This window comes from Arachis hypogaea, chromosome 20 (assembly GCF_003086295.3).
Source record: "Arachis hypogaea cultivar Tifrunner chromosome 20, arahy.Tifrunner.gnm2.J5K5, whole genome shotgun sequence".
NCBI lineage: Eukaryota > Viridiplantae > Streptophyta > Magnoliopsida > Fabales > Fabaceae > Arachis > Arachis hypogaea.
Genome location: NC_092055.1, coordinates 1,388,350 through 1,406,182, shown reverse-complemented (window position 1 = coordinate 1,406,182; position 17,833 = coordinate 1,388,350). Strand labels below are relative to the sequence as shown.

Genomic DNA, 17,833 nt, shown 5'->3' with positions numbered 1-17,833 from the left:
TTTCAAATGCAGAAACTACTGCCTTAGTCACATCAAACGACACAGCCTACTTTGGAAACACAAGTCTTTAATACTATCATCAATGTTTCTCTCTCCTCAGTAAAAAGTGGACACGACTCCCCACGTCTAAACAATAATTTTTTAATAAAGTATGTTGAACTGGGGGCTCCGTCAGTAACCCGTCTAACCAAGTTATAACACATCAAGAAGCTCAACCTGCTTCATTAAAAACTCTCCTCAGGCTAAGCTTGGGGGCTGTGATATGGCAGTTATCAATACGAGTTATAACTTGGTATCACACGTTATAACTCGGCCAATTAACGTTCCCGTCATAACCGACGTCCAAACGGGTAGCAGTCAGTTACGTTATCAATCATTTCAAAACCGACGTTAATGCTCGAAACATAACTGACGAGAAACCCATCATATAAAAGCAAGGTAAGGTATTTTCTTTGCGGAGTTCGAACAATACAATATACTGACTTAAGCATTGGAGTGCCTTTGCAGGTACACTCCCCCTCTCCACCGCTTATACTCTCACGCCACATCGGAAGGAAAAAGCTCGGATTCAAGGATCGGACATTCAGCCTCCAAAATGATAGTTCAATAGTCATCTGCCACTAGGAGCCGACCTATTTCGCAGACAAGAACACTTAGCAATAGTATATGAATACAACATAGCGCAATAACGCCGTTTTATTTAGATAACCGAATCTAAATCAAACTCAAAATTTGACATATTATGTGTAGCTAGTTCAACCAAAAAATAATATTTTTTTAATTACAAGTGATTACCAATTGTTTTTTTATTTAAATTCTTTAAATTTTGAATTTCACTTTAAAAAATAAAATGTAATTTTTTACTATTTATTTCATAAATAGAACCAAAAAAAATATAAAAAAAAATTATTCAAATGTGAGAGATTAGATTATATTTTATCTTCTAAAGTAAAAATTCAAAATTTAAAAAATTTAAATTTTTTTTAATCTTGATTTAAGTAAACCGAATATTTTTAATTAAATGATCTACATAACACCTGGTGACAATATTATTTTAATTTGCATTTTCTAGTCACTGGTGAAAATAGCCTTACACAGCTACAAAAGTCTTCCAATTTTACCCGATATAAAGTGTACTTTATTTGTGAATGAAATGCATGCATAATTCATTACGAAAAAGTCTCAAGAGTCAATATTTTATTAAAATTTAATTAATATTTAATTATAAAAAATATATAATTTTATATCATTAAATATAATTTTATATCATTCAAAATATTAATAATAATTAATTAATAATTATAAATCACAAAATATACTAATTGCTAGCACTACTAATTCATTAATTCAACTCGTTTAGAACGTGGATTTCTAGATACAAACAAGATCATCAGAATAGAGAGTACAGAGTAAAATGACCCTAATAATGCATATTATATTCTGATTTCTGAGTGTCGACTTATTGATAAGATTGGATTTGATTGTTAACCTTCGACCAATTGAAATGGATAGTGTAATGTTTAAAATAGGATAAAAGAATATATCAATATTTCAACCTAAATGGCGCCATCATCTAGAGGGATTCTCCTCAAGCAGAAATATTAAACGATTAATATTTTTATATTTATTTTATAGATAATACTATATATAATAAAGGAAAAATTCAAGTTGGGTAAAAATAAAAATTATTCATTCTATAATAGAAACAATTATTTTAAAAAAATGAGGTATAATACACATTTTTGTTAAAAATTTAGTTACAATCTTTTCTCGACTCAAATTTTTTATTATGAATGAGAGTTGTGAGCAATTCAATTGTATTGATTATGTTGGTATTTTTTTTTTTATGAGAATGTGTAATCAGAACATCTGATTACTTTATTTGTATGAAGTTTTTTTTTTTTTCAATTGAAAGATTCGATTTTTTATTGTGATTTTTTTTATTTCAAAGTTCAAAAATTCGATAATCTAATTTTTTTATTTTTAAAAATCGGAAGATATTAAAAGATTCGATTTTTACATTTTAAATCAAATAGAATTATATTTGAGATTAATATCTTTATCGTTTATGAACCTAAAAAACATAATTTTTCATTTCAATATAAAAATAATTTGTGTCCTCTCTTCTCTTTACCAATTTTTTTATTTTATATTTACTTTAATATTAATTAATTTTTTATTTTTTATTAAAAATATTAATCTCGTAATATTTCTCTTTTTAAATACGAACGTGGTTTGATCCGGATTTAAATTCTCTAAAGTTTGAATTTCACTTTAGAGAGTAAAATGTGATCTTCTACCCTTGAATAATTTTTCTTTCATATTTATTCTTAGTCTCATCTATAAAATAAATTGTGAGAGATCACACTTGACTTTCTAAAGTGAAATTCAAACTTTAAAGGATCCAAATCCATTTCATCCAATAGCAGTAATAACCATCAAACATGCCACGCTATTATTCCACTTTTATATTTTCCCTTGCGAGAAAAATCCAAAATAACCCCTGATAATTACCTCGAAAGACAACGAGGCCCTTAACAATAAAAAAACCCAACCCGACTTCTGACAATTACTTCGAAAGGACAACGAGGTTCCTGTGTCAAAAACATTAATATTGTTTTTTTTGGCACAAGGGCTAATCAGTCCCAAAAAAAAATATCAAGGACCAAATTAGATATTTTTTTTTCTTAAGGACCTCGTTGTCCTTTCGAAGTAATTGTCGGGGTCGGATGGGTATTCACTCTTTCGCTTGCAAAACGCTATTGATTAATATACCTATATCATGAGTAGTTAGAAGATATATGCATGCATGTTTACTTAAAAGAGTTGAAATTAATTATAATTCGTTACTTGTTTGATGATGTGATAAGTTACTTTTATTTCTAGTATGAGAATCAATGTATCTGTAGCATAAAATATATTCTAGTGTGATGCTCGGCTTCAAGTGAACAGAAAGTAGACATTGAAATAGATCAACCAAATCTCTATCTTCATTCTAAAATAAACACCAATATCTCATTAATTACAGAATATATATATATATATATATATATATATATATATATATATATATATATATATATATATATATATAATTTTTTGTTTTTGATCTTTAATTCCGTAAAATTAAATAATTCTTTTGTCAATATTTTTTTTTAAATTAATAAAATGCACCTACATAGCATGTTAATGAGTTGATTTATCCATTAAATATTAACTAAGATTAAAAAAAAAATTGTTAGAGTTTCGTTATTTTTTAACTAAATTTATTGTGTAAAAACTGAAAAATATTAACAATTTAATTTTTTTACTTATAAAAATTGAATAGAGAATATACATATTAATAAAAATGATATTACTAATAATTATTATTAGTCTTACCTATTTATTATTAGTTATTTCAAAATATTGAAATTTGAATCTTTAATGTTATATATTTGTGAGTAGTTGACATAAATATTTTTATTTGTTGTATCTATTTTAGATAAAATATTGTGTCAATTTTTTTATTATCTATTATATATAAAGTAAAATATACACTTCTTCTAATAATAATGAGTTTATATAAATTATGATGGTTAATTTAAATTGAATACACCTAAAGTTAACATAATCTTAATAATATAATATCTTAATAATTTTTCTAAACAACAATAAAATAATTAAAAAATACATTATTTATTCAATTTTTATAAAAAAAATTAAAAATTACTAATATTTTTTAATTCTTGCACCGTAAATTTAACTAATCTATATAAAAAAAAAAGATAACAAAAAATAAATAAAAATCTTAAACGGCACGTGACAATTACTTCTAAAAGACAACAAAATTTCTAATAAAAAAAATCTGTTAATCTTAATTGATACTTGACGGACAAATTAATAAGTTTAACGTATTACGTAGACATATTTTATTAATCCAAAAAAAATATTAATAAAAGAATTAATTAATCTCACATAAATAAAATTCAAAAATCTAAATAATTATTTTTTAGAATAATTGTGAAGGACTGTTTAGAATTTTTTAATTTCTCTAATAAAAATCTCTAATCTTCTACCTATTATACGCATCATGCATCAACGGGCATCCACATTTTATGAAGTTGCCGCCAAAATTAAATAACACACGTTCGTTATTTCACATATTTTGATTGTCTTGACGCTTGGAAGGATCCTCTCTTATCTTCTTTATTCAGCCCCCGTTGCCATGGCTGTGATATCCTCCAAATCAATGAAGCCAGCTAAAGAAGTTGTTCGCCTAATTACACATTCCACATGACTCATCATCATTTTCATCTCGTCAAATCCTCGTCATTAATTAGGAATATGAAGGGGAGTTCGGAGTGTTTTAATAAATTTGAAATTTAGTCTTGTCCATAGTTTAAGTTTGGTTTTGAATGATCTAATTTGTAAAAGAGCGCAACTGTGTCAATTACTACAACATTTTGGGTCTATGGCTACGGTTTTTTACCGTAATAAAAAAAAAAGAAGCTATGATCACATTTTTTAAAAGAAGGGTCGGTTTTTTAAAAAAGAGTAGCCTAAAAGGGTTTATGGTCACAGTTTTAGGGGTGACCTAAAAAAATTTATGGTCACGATTTTTTACAGTGACAAAAAAGGGTCTATAATCACGATTTTTTAAAAAAGGGTGACCTAAAAGGGTCTATAGTCAAATTGGGTTGGTGTAATAAATAATTTATTAATTTGTTTAAATTAGATTGAAGATTTAAATTTTATTTTGTGTATATAGTAAGAAATTGGTTAGCTGACAAATATTTTTATCTGAGACGGGAAGATCAACGTGAAAAACATATATATATTTATATAAAAATCTAAGGGTCAATACTTTTATTAAAATTTAGTCAGTACTTAATTAGTAAAAGAAAAATGAATAATTTTACACCATTAGATATAATTTCATATTATTAAATTATTAAAAATACTAATAATAATTAATTAATGATTATAAATCACAAAATCTACTGACCCCTAACACTCTCTACACACATATATATATAGCGCAAGAACCTTTCCAAAGTTAATATTCTCTTCTTTCCTTCTTTCTAATTTTTATCAAAGTTAAACTAAAGTTGTGAGAACCGGATCAATTATCAAATCCGTCGAGTGACTGGTTTAATGGTTTAATAGTTCAATTGAAATTAAACCGTAGTTAAACTGGTTTAATTAAATATAGAGTAAAATTATAAAAAATGTAGAATACAAAATAAAATTTTGTGGTCATTCCATCTAAATTCAGAATGACAGAAATTCAGATTCCAGACAAATATATCAATTCATATAATTCATATAGCATTCAACATAATTAAATTCAACAATTCATCAGTTAATTCACCAAAACTCAATATAGCAGAATTCAATACAGCAAAATTAAGCTTTTATAGCAAAATTCAAAATTCAAAATTCTAGAATTGAATTTACATCAAATTTATTCAAAATTACAGAACCTTTAATCCATATAATTAACAAAATAAAGAAAAATTTGAAAAGCAGAACAAGAACTCAGAAAAAAAATTGAAAAATTCTGCATCTGCCATCTGAAGCTCTAAACTGAAATCTGCCCTAAATTTCTCACTAAATAAAAAATCAATTGAAAATAAAAACCAAAAAACCCATGAACTCAATAACATCAGCAAGTCAGCAACCCAATTCATACAGATAAACAAAATTCAACAAGTCAGCAACCCAAACCAAATAAACAAAATTCATTGAAAAACAAATATGTTATGTTAGAGACTTAGAGTACTCACCGCGGAAGAGCACGGCCAGAGGACGACGACCAGATGCCCGATGACTACCAGATGATGCGACGACCAGGATGACAAGCCGACGATCAGACAACGCCTCGTCCGTGACGGTGACGCTTCGATCCGGCATTTGTTAGAGGTGGCGGTGGTGTTTGTTGGAGCCTTGGAGGTGATTGTCTTCAAAGAGGAAATTAGGCTTATGACTTAGGACTCTTCGAAGAGGAGAAAGTGGTTCATTCAGAGTTAGCAGCGTTCAATTTCATTTCAGCCCCTTTTTTTTTTTTTAAGGCGTCAAAATGACGTCGTTTTGGTGGCTAGGTGGAAAAACCGAAGCTTAGTAAAATTCGACCGGTTCGGTGGTTAACCACCGGTTCGACCAATTTTTTAACTGATTTTTTGCAGGACGATCTTGCTGGTGGACCGGACCAATCAGATAATCGGTTCCGAATTAACCCGGTTGAACTGGCCAATCCGATCTGGTTTTCAGAACCTTGAGTTAAACACATATTGGCTATTATAAAAAAAAATCTCATAAATATAATATTTCAAATAATTTGTTGTTAATTTAATTTTTTTTTTAAAAATTATATATATTAAAATATGGTATTAAAATTTTTATAATCTAAAAGTATAAAATTTAATTTTTGTTGATAAAAAAATTCTATATAAAACAAATAAAAGAGCAAAAGAAAAAAGGATATATATAAAAAGAAAAAGTTTAGGACCAACATTTTTATTAAAATTTGGCTAGTACTTAACCATTAAAAGAAAAATGAGTAATCATACATCATTAAATGTCATCTCACACTATTAAAAATACTGATGTGACTAATTGATGACTACACATCACAAATTCTGTTGGTTTCTAACACTTCTCATATAAAAATTTACGTAAATTTCAAAAAAATTCTTATGTGAAAGAATACGTTAAAAATATATGTATTTATATATTTTTTTTATGTGCTTAAATTTTTTTGAAAGAATAGCATCATAACAAACATAGTTATTTGTGAATTAAGTATTATTTAACTGTAACATAGAATTATATATGACGTAATAATAAAAATATGTAAAAACCTGCCCATCCCCACCTCAAGCACACTGGAAGGGCCAGACAAGATATATAGTGTTGATCGAACAGCACTACTCAAATAAAAAGAATATTTTGTATTCGATGGGAAATTTTATCCAACTTAGCTTGTATGTGCATATATATATATATATATATATATACGTCAATCAAGGAACATATCCCTATCTTTGAAATGAAAAAGACATCGGCACACATATACATTGCATCATGCATCTCATCCTTCTGCCACGTGTACTCCTCCCCGGCTTGACCATTTGTCAAAATTTATTCCAAAATTAATAATGCGTATGCATGGATGCTCACCTACGTAGCTCCTCATAATATCATATATAGCTTCCTACACTCCATAGTTTCATTGCAGTTAACCTTATTTTATTTATTTCCCTATTTCTTTTCATTTTCTTTTTATATTCCAATCACATTAGTAGCAATGCTATGATACTACCTTTTTATTTCTGTAATTATTTGACCGTATAAAATTGCATTTATACAAAGTTGTGTCGTCCATACCATGTGCATGACAATAATTAACGCACTGCATTTAATTAGAGCTAAATATATAAAGGGAAAAAGTATAATAAATTGGAGTTTGATAAACAATAATATGCTTCGGAATTAAACAAAAGGTTCACTCCATGATGAGATTAATTATAGTAAGTGATATACATCGCACCAAATTAAAAAAAAAGTTATACAAGATATAGGTCATATTGGAAAACGCTCTTCGGAGATTATATATATTTTGGTGAAATGCAGATTCCAAAATTAAAGCCGCGCCAGGGTATCAAATAAACAAGAGAAAAACATAAATAGGTCCCTGACCTTTTGTTAGGTAGACATTTTTGTTTCTGACCATTGAAAAATACTTTTAAGTACTTGACCTTTAAAAAACTTGGATGAATCAGTCCCTCCGTTCAAATACCTCCGTCAGGACTGATCCGTCCAAATTTTGTAAATGTCAGGGACTTAAAAGTATTTTTTAATGGTCAAAAACAAAAATATCTGCCGGACAAAAGGTCAGTAACCTATTTATCTTTTCTCTATAAACAAAAAAAAAAAAGAGGGGTGGAGGGATAGGGGCGGGGAAGGGGTTCGGTTATAGTGCAACTAAATTATCTTCTGATAAGGCCGTGTTTGAATGTTTGCAACTTTGAATTGTATTGCACTAGTGAATACTGACTAGTTTTAGTTTAAATAAATTACTATTTGTACCCATGAAAGATATAGACGCCGACAAATGTACTCATATAAGAATAAAACGACAATGGTAACTATGGAGGATGGCTTAAGTGTGCCAAAAGTACCTAACAGACCAACGTCTGGGTACTCTTGACACACAAAGGCCATCTTTTGTAGTTATAATTGTTATTTTATTCTTATATGGATACATTTGTCAGCGTCTCTATCTTTCATGAATACAAATGGTAATTTATTCTTAGTTTTCTAGAGCCATAGAGCACCGGCATCTCTGAGCATTCTCTTGAGTGAGCCATTGAGGTGAAGGGTCATGACGGTGTTGGCTGAACCCACAAACTTGCCTCCGATAAACACTGCCGGGACTGAAGGGTTGCACCCTAGCCTCACCAGAGCCCACTCCATTTCCTTACCCCTTGAATCCTCGTCTAGCTCGCAAATTGCCGGTCCAACCCCTTGCTCGTAGAACAACCTCTTTATCGCATGGCTCATCCCACACGAACTCTTGCTGAATATAACCACTGCCTTTTGTGATGCCAATTTTGCTATGCGATCCATTTATTGCTTCTCTTTTTGAGAATTAAACTTCTACTTTTGCTTGGTTCGGCTTGGTACTAGAGTACCACTTACTTATATTAGAGGTTATAATGACGATGATTAATAGGAGAGAAATTAATAAGATATCTGAAAAGAAGGGAGCATTATTAGATCAAGGAAGTTTTGGTGTGGATTTAGTTTGTGATGTCATTGAAGGTTTAAGGGCTTGGTGTATTTATATATGGTGGGAGCGAGTGAGGGACATGCATAAATTACAGAGGAATGTTAGGAGATCAGTAACTTTTGTGATTTGTAGTTATCAAATAGTCATGTTTTAATAGTGTGAGATTAGTGTGAGATTTCATCTAATGGTTCACTTTTCTTTGCTGGTTATATGCTGACCAGAATTTAACAAAGTTGCTGGTTCCTAAACTTTTCCTAAATTATGATCTATTTGGTATTCAAAATGCAGATAGGAATAATGAAAGAAAATGGTAGGAATTTTATTATAATTATTTTGATCAAAAGTATAGTACACACTTTATTCAGTATTAATTAATTAATAAGATGATAAATGCATATAAAAAAAAGAAAAAGTACAGAGAATTAATTTCTAGTTAGTTAACATTAATTAATTTTATTTTAAAATTTATAATTTAAAATTTAGAATTAATAATATGTGGTTTAAGATTTAAAATTTTAAATAGATAAAATTATTTTTAAAAATTAATTAATATTGACTTAAAAAAATTATTTCTCTAGTCTTACTCTAAATGAATTGAGAATAAAATATATTAAACTACAAATAAAATTAAATACTTACTTAAATTCAATTCTATTCGTACTTCTAATATATTATAATATATATATATATATATATATATATATATATATATATATATATATATATATATATATATAGTTAAAAATTTTATACATGTATGATGAATTTAGTGGAAATTAAATGTACATCTTTTTTTCTTTTATAATTTCATCAAATCGTTGAACCAATCAATTTAATTTTAATAAGAATTTGATATCGATTGATAATTATACTATTTATAATTTTAATATAAATTTAATCTTATATTTTCTACTTTGTTAGTACATTTATAAAATATAAAATAATTAAAATTATTTTTTTTAAGTTATTTTTGTTGTTGATAGAATCGAATGAAAAATTTTAAGATGCAAATTTGATTAGAGTTGAGAAATTTATAACTTACCAATAAAATATAACTAAAATTTAGAAAAAAAATAAATTTACAAATAAAATTAGAATGAATTACCTAAATTTTAAATGTAAACTAAACCCTTTGCATGAATAGTTTTTTAGAATTAAAAGATGAGGTTATTCTTTACTAAGAGTTGATGCTCACAAATACCCATTGATTTGATGGGAACTTGTGTGGTGCCAGTTGGTAACTGGCCCAGCTACTTGTGCGGGAAAGAATAACGAATTAGATGAGCCAAACAACGGTGAGAGTGGGGACCACGTACGGTAACTAGAGAGAGGGGGAGGGGATGTGAAGGAATGTTGAAGTAATAATACTTTTAAGCGAACGAAAATGCCCCTGGATTGATTGCGTGGGTGTGAATGTCATGGTGCGTAAAGAATGTCAACTTTGGATAGAGGAATAGATAACGCGTGGGTTGAGGGTCGAAGAGAGTGACTCAAGGATGACACTAACAGGGAGTTGCTTCTAGGGGTGTAAGTTATCGAACCGAATTGAAATTTATCGCAAAATCGAACCAAAATTTATAACAATTAAATAAAAAATAAAAAAAATTGATTTTTTATTTTTTTAATTAAACCGATCGGTTCGGTTCGGTTTTCGATTGACTCAATAAAAACTAAACCGAACCGAACCGAATAATGGGCTCAGAAATACTCGTTTTACAAGATTGCCCTCTAACCTAATAACCAAATCCCCAGAGAGCTGCCGCCGTCCTTCAAAGTTCAATCGCAAGTCGTCCATCGTGACCGTGAAGGACGTCGTCGATCTCCATCGCACCATCTCTAACCGCAGTTTTCACGCCGCGTCATCGATCTTCGTCTGATTCGTTCTTCTCCGTCGCCGAGCAGCAGTCTCCGTCGCCGAACAAACCCTTAGTCCGAGCCCTCTCCTGCAACTCAATGTTTTCGTCTGAGGTTAGTAACTTAGTTTTTTCACAATTTGTTGCAATTTGTGTGATGTTTTTGTTGTTGGTCTGTTCTTGTTGCTCTAATAAAAATTCATTGTCACAAGGTTGTTCATGCATGTCTATTGGTACTTGGTAGAAATTTGGCAACAAAATCCAATCTTTGTGATAAGATTTGCCACTCACATACATACATACATGATACATGATGAAAAAATTTTCATTCTACTGCCAAAAGTACGCGTTGCATTTTCTATACATGTTTTTATTTTATTTTATTTTGTTTCGTATCTTATGGTGAATGAATGTGTTTTTTGGCATCTTCAAAGCTGATCTCACAAATAATTTTATTTATGCCAAAAATATTATATGCCAAAAAGTCTTGAAATGTATTAAAATAAAGAGCAAGTTAGAGATAATTTATGCCAAAAATATTACATGCCAAAAAGAATATTTAAGAATCCATTGAGATGAAGTTTGAAATGGAAAGAGTGCAAATGATAAATATTTCCTGTAAAAGTTTAGGAAGAATTTATCTTTTTAGTTGTGTTTATCCTTTTTCTTTCGTAAGAAAAATAATATATTAGGAACACATAAAACAACTATAAATTATTAAGTTGTTCGATAAAAATATTCTTTAAATTTATTAATAATAAAAAGAATTTTGTTAACTTAGGAACACATTTTATGCATACTATATTAGGAACACTCACAAATATTTTTTATATTCACTATAAGATTAATCATTATATACTATTCCCAACTTTATTGTTAAGCAACCAAATAGTATTTCCGTTATGATTGTTTTTATAGCCTTTGATTGTTTTTATCTTTATATATTGCTGTTGCTTTAATAACCTAGTATGTTGTTGTTGCTGTTGCTTTATTTTGATTTTATTACTGTGTTTTGAACTTAGTATGTTTCATAATTTGTTGCTGTTGCATAAATGCTGAAAAGTGGCTTTTTGAACAAGTTTAAATGCTGATTTTTCAATAAAATTGCTGTATTTGTTGTTCATTGTTATGTATTCATAGTTTATGTTTATAATTTATAATCTATATTATGTTTATGTTTATAATCTATATTGATTTTTTTGTTTTGTATTTGTAGAAATTGCATCAACCGGAGAAGATGATGATGAGTCTAGTGTGGATTCAAATTAAGCATGGTAGCTGTTTTGGTTTTTATTTGGTTTAAAGTGGCTGTTTCAGTTTTTAAAGTGTGTTTATTTTTAGTTTTTGCTAGACATTTTTAATTGTCTTTTGTTTTATGTTTAATTGTTGGGACAAGTTGAATTTGTATTGAATTTAGATGTCATATACTCTTGTTATTCTAGTTTATTGACGGTTTTAAACTTCATTTTATGATGATTTAATTCTGATTATTAGGTTTAAAAAAACCGAAAAAAAGACCGAACCAAACCGCTGTTGGTTCGATTCGGTTCGGTTTGGTTGTCTAGAAAATAACAAACCAAACGGTTGGCATTGTTGTAAAACCGAACAGGTCGGTTTGGTTGGTTTTTGGTCCAAAATCGAACCAAACCGAACCGATTACACCCTAGTTGCTTCCATTTGCATCACTAAAACTATAGTTGTCAGACCGGTAATTGAACTAGGGTCATTGGGTTATTAATTCAACTGCTGGGTCACTAGTTGAATCGATTGACTCGGTTCTATATAAATAAAAAATAAAAATAGTCAAAAATTTAAAATTAAAATTTAAAATATATATTTTCACTAATATTTTAAAAATATCTAACTATTCTAAAATAATATGAAACAGAAACAATAAGTATTTTGTTAATTTTACTCTATTATAAACATTTTTATTTTATTTTTATATTAAAATAACTATTATTTTCAAATTTTAATAATTTATTAATTAATTTATATCTATTATACAATTATATACTACAAGTATTTATTAAAAAATAATATTAATAGATATTATATAATTATAAAAAAAAATAAGTGAATTTATAATTAAAAATAAATTAAATAGAAGTAAATTATTTGATAATATATATATATATATATATATATATATATATTATAATTTGCATATATAACATTAAGAAGCACAATAGTTCAATGGAAAAGAAGAATACCTTTTTTCTTGAATAAAGAGGTTCAGTTCACTTTGAGTTTGATCGGTTTATTTCAGTTTATTTTTTTATGCGGTCCAACTATTGGACTGAACCAATATTGGATCCAGTTTACCGGTTTTCTAATCGAATCGATCGATTCGGTCCAATTTTAATAACTATGACTAAAACTATTGGAGGTGAATATATGTTAGATCTTTTGATGGATTTTTTATGAGAATTTTATTTAATGGAATTGTTCTAAATGTTTATAGAAAATTTTTGATTTATTATATTTTAGGGTAATTTACTTAAATAAATTAAATGGAGGAAGAATTTACCCAATTACACATTTCTGAATACCAAGACGCAAATGCATTTTTTCATAATTCTATAGAAACTGCTACTGGCAGTAGCAGTTTAAGGAAGAACATAAACCGCTACTAACAGTCGTAGTTTACGTGTATTGGTGGCATAATAGAAACCGCTATAGTCAGCAGCGATTTATGTAAAAAGAGGTGTAGGCATAAACCACTACAGGCATAGGTTTAGGTGTAATGTAGTGTAACACCCTAACTATCAAAATATCACACTTCCGCCTGTGCCACTCTGATAGATCGGGTATTACGACGACTCTTAAAATATTTAATATTGAAATATGAGCCTGTATAAAACTTAAACCGAATTTTTCAAAAGATCGTTTAAAACAAAACATAAATCCATACTTACAACCATATACATACATATACATAGTATTATTTTACAAGCTTTACATAAAACAAAATCCTGTCTCTCTTACAAATGTGTAAAGATAAAGGCGAGGGAAAAACATAATATCTAAAACAATACAATACATCATATAAATAAAAACGAAATAAACTCTTCATGACTTCTTCGCCTATATCTTGAAAAGGAAATACTTGTAGGGGAGTGAGAACATCGTCCTCGAAAGGATTCTTACTATAAGGTTACAGAATTACTATAATAAGATACGTAAAATAGAGACTATTTTCAGGGTACAGTGATCGATAACCGCCTTATGTATCTTTTCAAAACCAAAGATTTATATTCAAAAATCTGAAATCCATTTTAAAAGAGAAAACTGTTAATTCTTCAAAAATTCTAAACCTTTTTAAAAGTTTTTTCCTAGACAGCATGAATGACCAAGCTGTTCTAGGCATAGGTTTATTAAGTTTATGCTGAAACAGTTTAGTTTTTCATACTTTTCTAAACAAAAAACACAAACCGAACACGGCCTTCGACCCATCTCATAATCAACCACGGCCCTAGGCCCAAGCAACTCAATCAACAACCAATTCACCACAATCCAACCAATTTTCAGTCACAAACACAAGTAAAAAGGTTCAAACACAATCAAGCAGTTACATCAAATAGAGCAATTAGCAATTAAACATAATTATTCACATAGGCAAACCAATTACAATATGCACACCTAAACAATGTCATATAAATGCATATGATGCATGTCTGTCCTACTGGCCATGAGCTCACACGTCGGTTATGTTGCCATCCCCGACTCGGATAAGCGGAATTAAACCACCATCCTTATCTGTAGGTTCCAAAAACAAGCTGGATTAAACTACCATCCTTGTTCGAAACACGCAAGCGGGATTTGCCAAACAATTTATCAATATGTGAGCGGGATAAAATCACCATCCTCATTGCAAGCGGGATAAAACCACCATCCCTGCATAACGGTTTACGCACTGAGCAAGCGGGATTATACCACAATCCTTGCCAGGCCAAAAAACCTCATCATATTCTCAGTAATATCCACAGTCAATCAAACTCAAAATCTTATTTCAATAATCATTCTTGGCTCACTTACTTTCAAATCACAAACGTATTCATTTTACATCTTGTCAAGAACCACTTTTCCCAAGTAAATTTTCTTTTCAAAACTTCCAAGCAACTTCAAAACCAAGCCAAATTTAAAATCTCTTCTGAAAGACTCAAAATCATTCATTTTCAAACCATTTGCTCCATCACTTTGAAATCAAAAGTTATTAATTAAAATCCACAGCAAGGTCTCAAGACTTTAGGGAAGAATAACCTACCTCTTTTCTTAAATTCTTTAGAAATCCTCGAAATCATAGTTACTTAAATTAAAATCAATTAAAATGGAGATTTAAAATCAAAACCAAGGCATGTAAGCCAAAAGTTCCGAACCAATTTCAAAACCAAAATTATTTAAACCCAAAAGTCAATTCATTTCATTCTTAAATCAGAAACCTTCCCAAAGGCTCGAAATTGTTTAGTCGACATTTTAGAGAATATTTCAAATGCAATACAAATTTAATTAAAGTTCAATTTCTTTTAAAATCCGCTAAAACCCTTCCAAAGGTACTTCTTTAACTAAACTTCAAAACATAGATCCTTTCATATTTAAATCAATCTTAAAACATAAACTTTTCTTAAACAGATTAAACTCGAAACACCCATCTTAATAAATCAAGAATCAAATAATAAAACCTCTCAAATCCAATCATTTTTCAAATCACATTTTAAAACAAAATCTTAATTTCATAAAAATTCGACAGCATCTCCCCTAAAACTTGGACCTTGCCACCCTTTTCGGGTCCCAACCAAACCATTTCGCAACCCCTTCCGCGGTTCAAAACCAAATCAGTTTAAAATCAGACTAATTCCAAAAATTCATATCATTCTCATATTTCAAAAAACAAACTCAAACCTAACAGGAATACCATAATGGGTAACGTTCTACAGTATTTGCAATGTCTCGGTTCAGCCCACTCAAGAAACGTGTCATAATAGCCTCAGACTCCTCCTTAATGTTTGCTTGGATTAACAGCATCTCCATCTCCTTATGATACTCATTTATAGACTTAGAACCTTGGTATAACCGTTGGAGCCGTTGATGTAGCTCCCTGTAGTAGTAAGAAGGGACAAACCGTTATCGCATGACCTTCTTCATCTTCTCCCAAGACAGAATTGGTGGTTTTCCATTCCGCCTCCTCTGTTTGTCCAGCTCGGCCCACCAGACAAGGGCATAATCCGAGAATTCTACAGCCGCTAATCTTACCTTTTTTACATCAGAGTAGTTATGACACCGAAATAAGAGCTCCACCTTTCGTTCCCATTCCAGGTACGCCTCAAGGTCACTTCTGCCTTTAAATTCTGGGATGCGCATCTTGATAGCATTAAGGTTACTATCAACATCTGCCGGTTGTCTATGATGCCGGGATCTAGATGAAGTCTCCTCTTCAGACTTCGTAGAATCATTATGAACAGATTCTCGTGACCGTGCTTTTCTCCTAGGGGAAAAAGAGTTAATTTAGGAATCCATGTCATCAAGACGTTGTTGAATCCCTGTAAGGATGCTAGTAAGTGCGTCGATGCGGAAAGTTAGTTGTGGATCGGGGTTCCCTTCAGTGTTAGCCATCAATGAACCTGTAAAAGAAAATACCTTACAGCACTCTTCTCAGATGTATCACTCGGAGTAGGACACTCATGTTTCACTCAATACGTGGCTTTTATCCTCTGATGAGCTCACCACTCTTGCCTTTTTTCACTCTTGGATTGCTTTAACAAGTTACACTTCGGAAGATGAGGAATTGAGACACCAAACTAAGATAATCTGAATGATAGAGACGTTCAACTTGACAAGAAGACAATTAAAGTATGTGACAAAGGAAACAAGAAGTGATACTAGGATGACAAAAACTAGCAAAATTGAATCCTAATTGGAACCCAAGGAAAATTTGAATGGATAAAACAAAGGAAAAAGAAAATTTTTTTTTTTTGGTTAACGGGAATAAACAGGAATTGCAGTAATAGAATTTAAGGAAGAATTTTTCGTTTTTTTAATCTAAAGTAAATTTGCAGAAATTGAAGAGAAAAATAAAGAGACTAAAAAAAATTCTGGAACGTGCAGATAAATAAGAATTTACCTACAACTACCAGATGATAATGAATAGCTCGGGACTTAGGGGTTTTATCACAATAGATAAGGTTTATTCAGTAAAAGGGGATAAGAAAAGAATGATATCAAAAAGAGGAATTTATTGGCATAAAGAGACACAGCAAAAACATAAAAGATAAATAATGTTTTTCTACTAGACCTCTAAGATACCTGTTCGTAGCAACCTAGGTCACTGGAAAGGATTCCCTACTAGACCTTCAAAGAACTTGTCCTTGACAACCTAGATCAGAGGGATGAAAATTGAATCACTCAATCTTCTCCATGCAACAAGCGTAGCAAATCACTCACCTCACTTAATCACACTAAAAAAACGTGCACAAAGCACTAAGAAAATTTTATTCATCAAAGTTATATAAATTGTCTCACCAAAGGTGTTTAAATAGGTACCTAACAACTAATTAAAAGATAAGATAAGATAACTTAATTTAAATCTCCTAAAGATAAGATAACTAATTTAAATCAGATTTGATCTTATTGGATTAGATAAGATTTGATTTAAATTTTAAAATCCTAAAGATATGATAACTAATTTAAATCAGATTTGATCTTATTAGATTAGATCAAATTTGATTTAAATTTAAAAACCCTAAAAATACTACTAAGCATAGCAGATTTAAAACAAGTCTTCTAACAAACTTTTGACCACATAACAAACTAAAACAAAAGTCTAGAATTTCAAAATTTAAAGATAAATTATGCCTCCACTAAATTCGAAAAGCATTATTGGGCTTCTTGTTGTCCTAACTTATCCCAATGGGCCTTGCCCATTCTTCCTTGGTTAGAACTTGATGTAACTCGCAGCTGAGGCCTAGCTCAACTAGTTAAACCATATGCCTCTTAATATGCTGCACCCGGGTTCAAACCTTGGTGAGTGCACCAAGTGTTGAATATGAACCCTTAAGTGTTGTGTGGGTGAGTGTGTGAGTGAGTGTGTAGTGTGGGTGTGTTGTGATACCTATAATTGGGGGTTGTCCAATCTACTTGACAAAAAAAAAAAACTTGATGTAACTCCATATGCATAAGCGCTGCCAGGTCCCAAACCTCTCCTTGAGTT

General features: G+C 30.0%; 1 protein-coding gene and 1 long non-coding RNA gene across 3 annotated transcripts; one reads left to right on the top strand and one right to left on the bottom strand.

Annotated features, from left to right (window-relative positions):
• Positions 1-7,473: 7,473 nt before the first annotated feature.
• LOC112782292 (monothiol glutaredoxin-S10-like) lies at positions 7,474-8,787 on the bottom strand. Its single transcript, XM_025824635.3, has one exon. It carries the CDS (start codon positions 8,608-8,610, stop codon positions 8,302-8,304), a length of 309 nt encoding a protein of 102 aa, XP_025680420.1. The 5' UTR covers positions 8,611-8,787; the 3' UTR covers positions 7,474-8,301.
• Positions 8,788-10,178: 1,391 nt separating this feature from the next.
• On the top strand, positions 10,179-12,047 carry LOC140182678 (uncharacterized). Of its 2 annotated transcripts, XR_011878697.1 has the most exons (3): positions 10,179-10,300; positions 10,526-10,741; positions 11,843-12,047. It is a non-coding gene; the product is annotated as an uncharacterized lncRNA (long non-coding RNA). The 2 variants fall into 2 exon arrangements; XR_011878696.1 differs by lacking the exon at positions 10,179-10,300 and having other exon boundaries at positions 10,504-10,741.
• The last annotated feature ends 5,786 nt before the right edge of the window (positions 12,048-17,833 follow it).

Coding starts and splice junctions, on each gene's coding strand:
- LOC112782292 (XM_025824635.3), bottom strand. CDS start 8,610: ATGGATCGCATAGCAAAATTGGCATCACAAAAGGCAGTGGTTATATTC.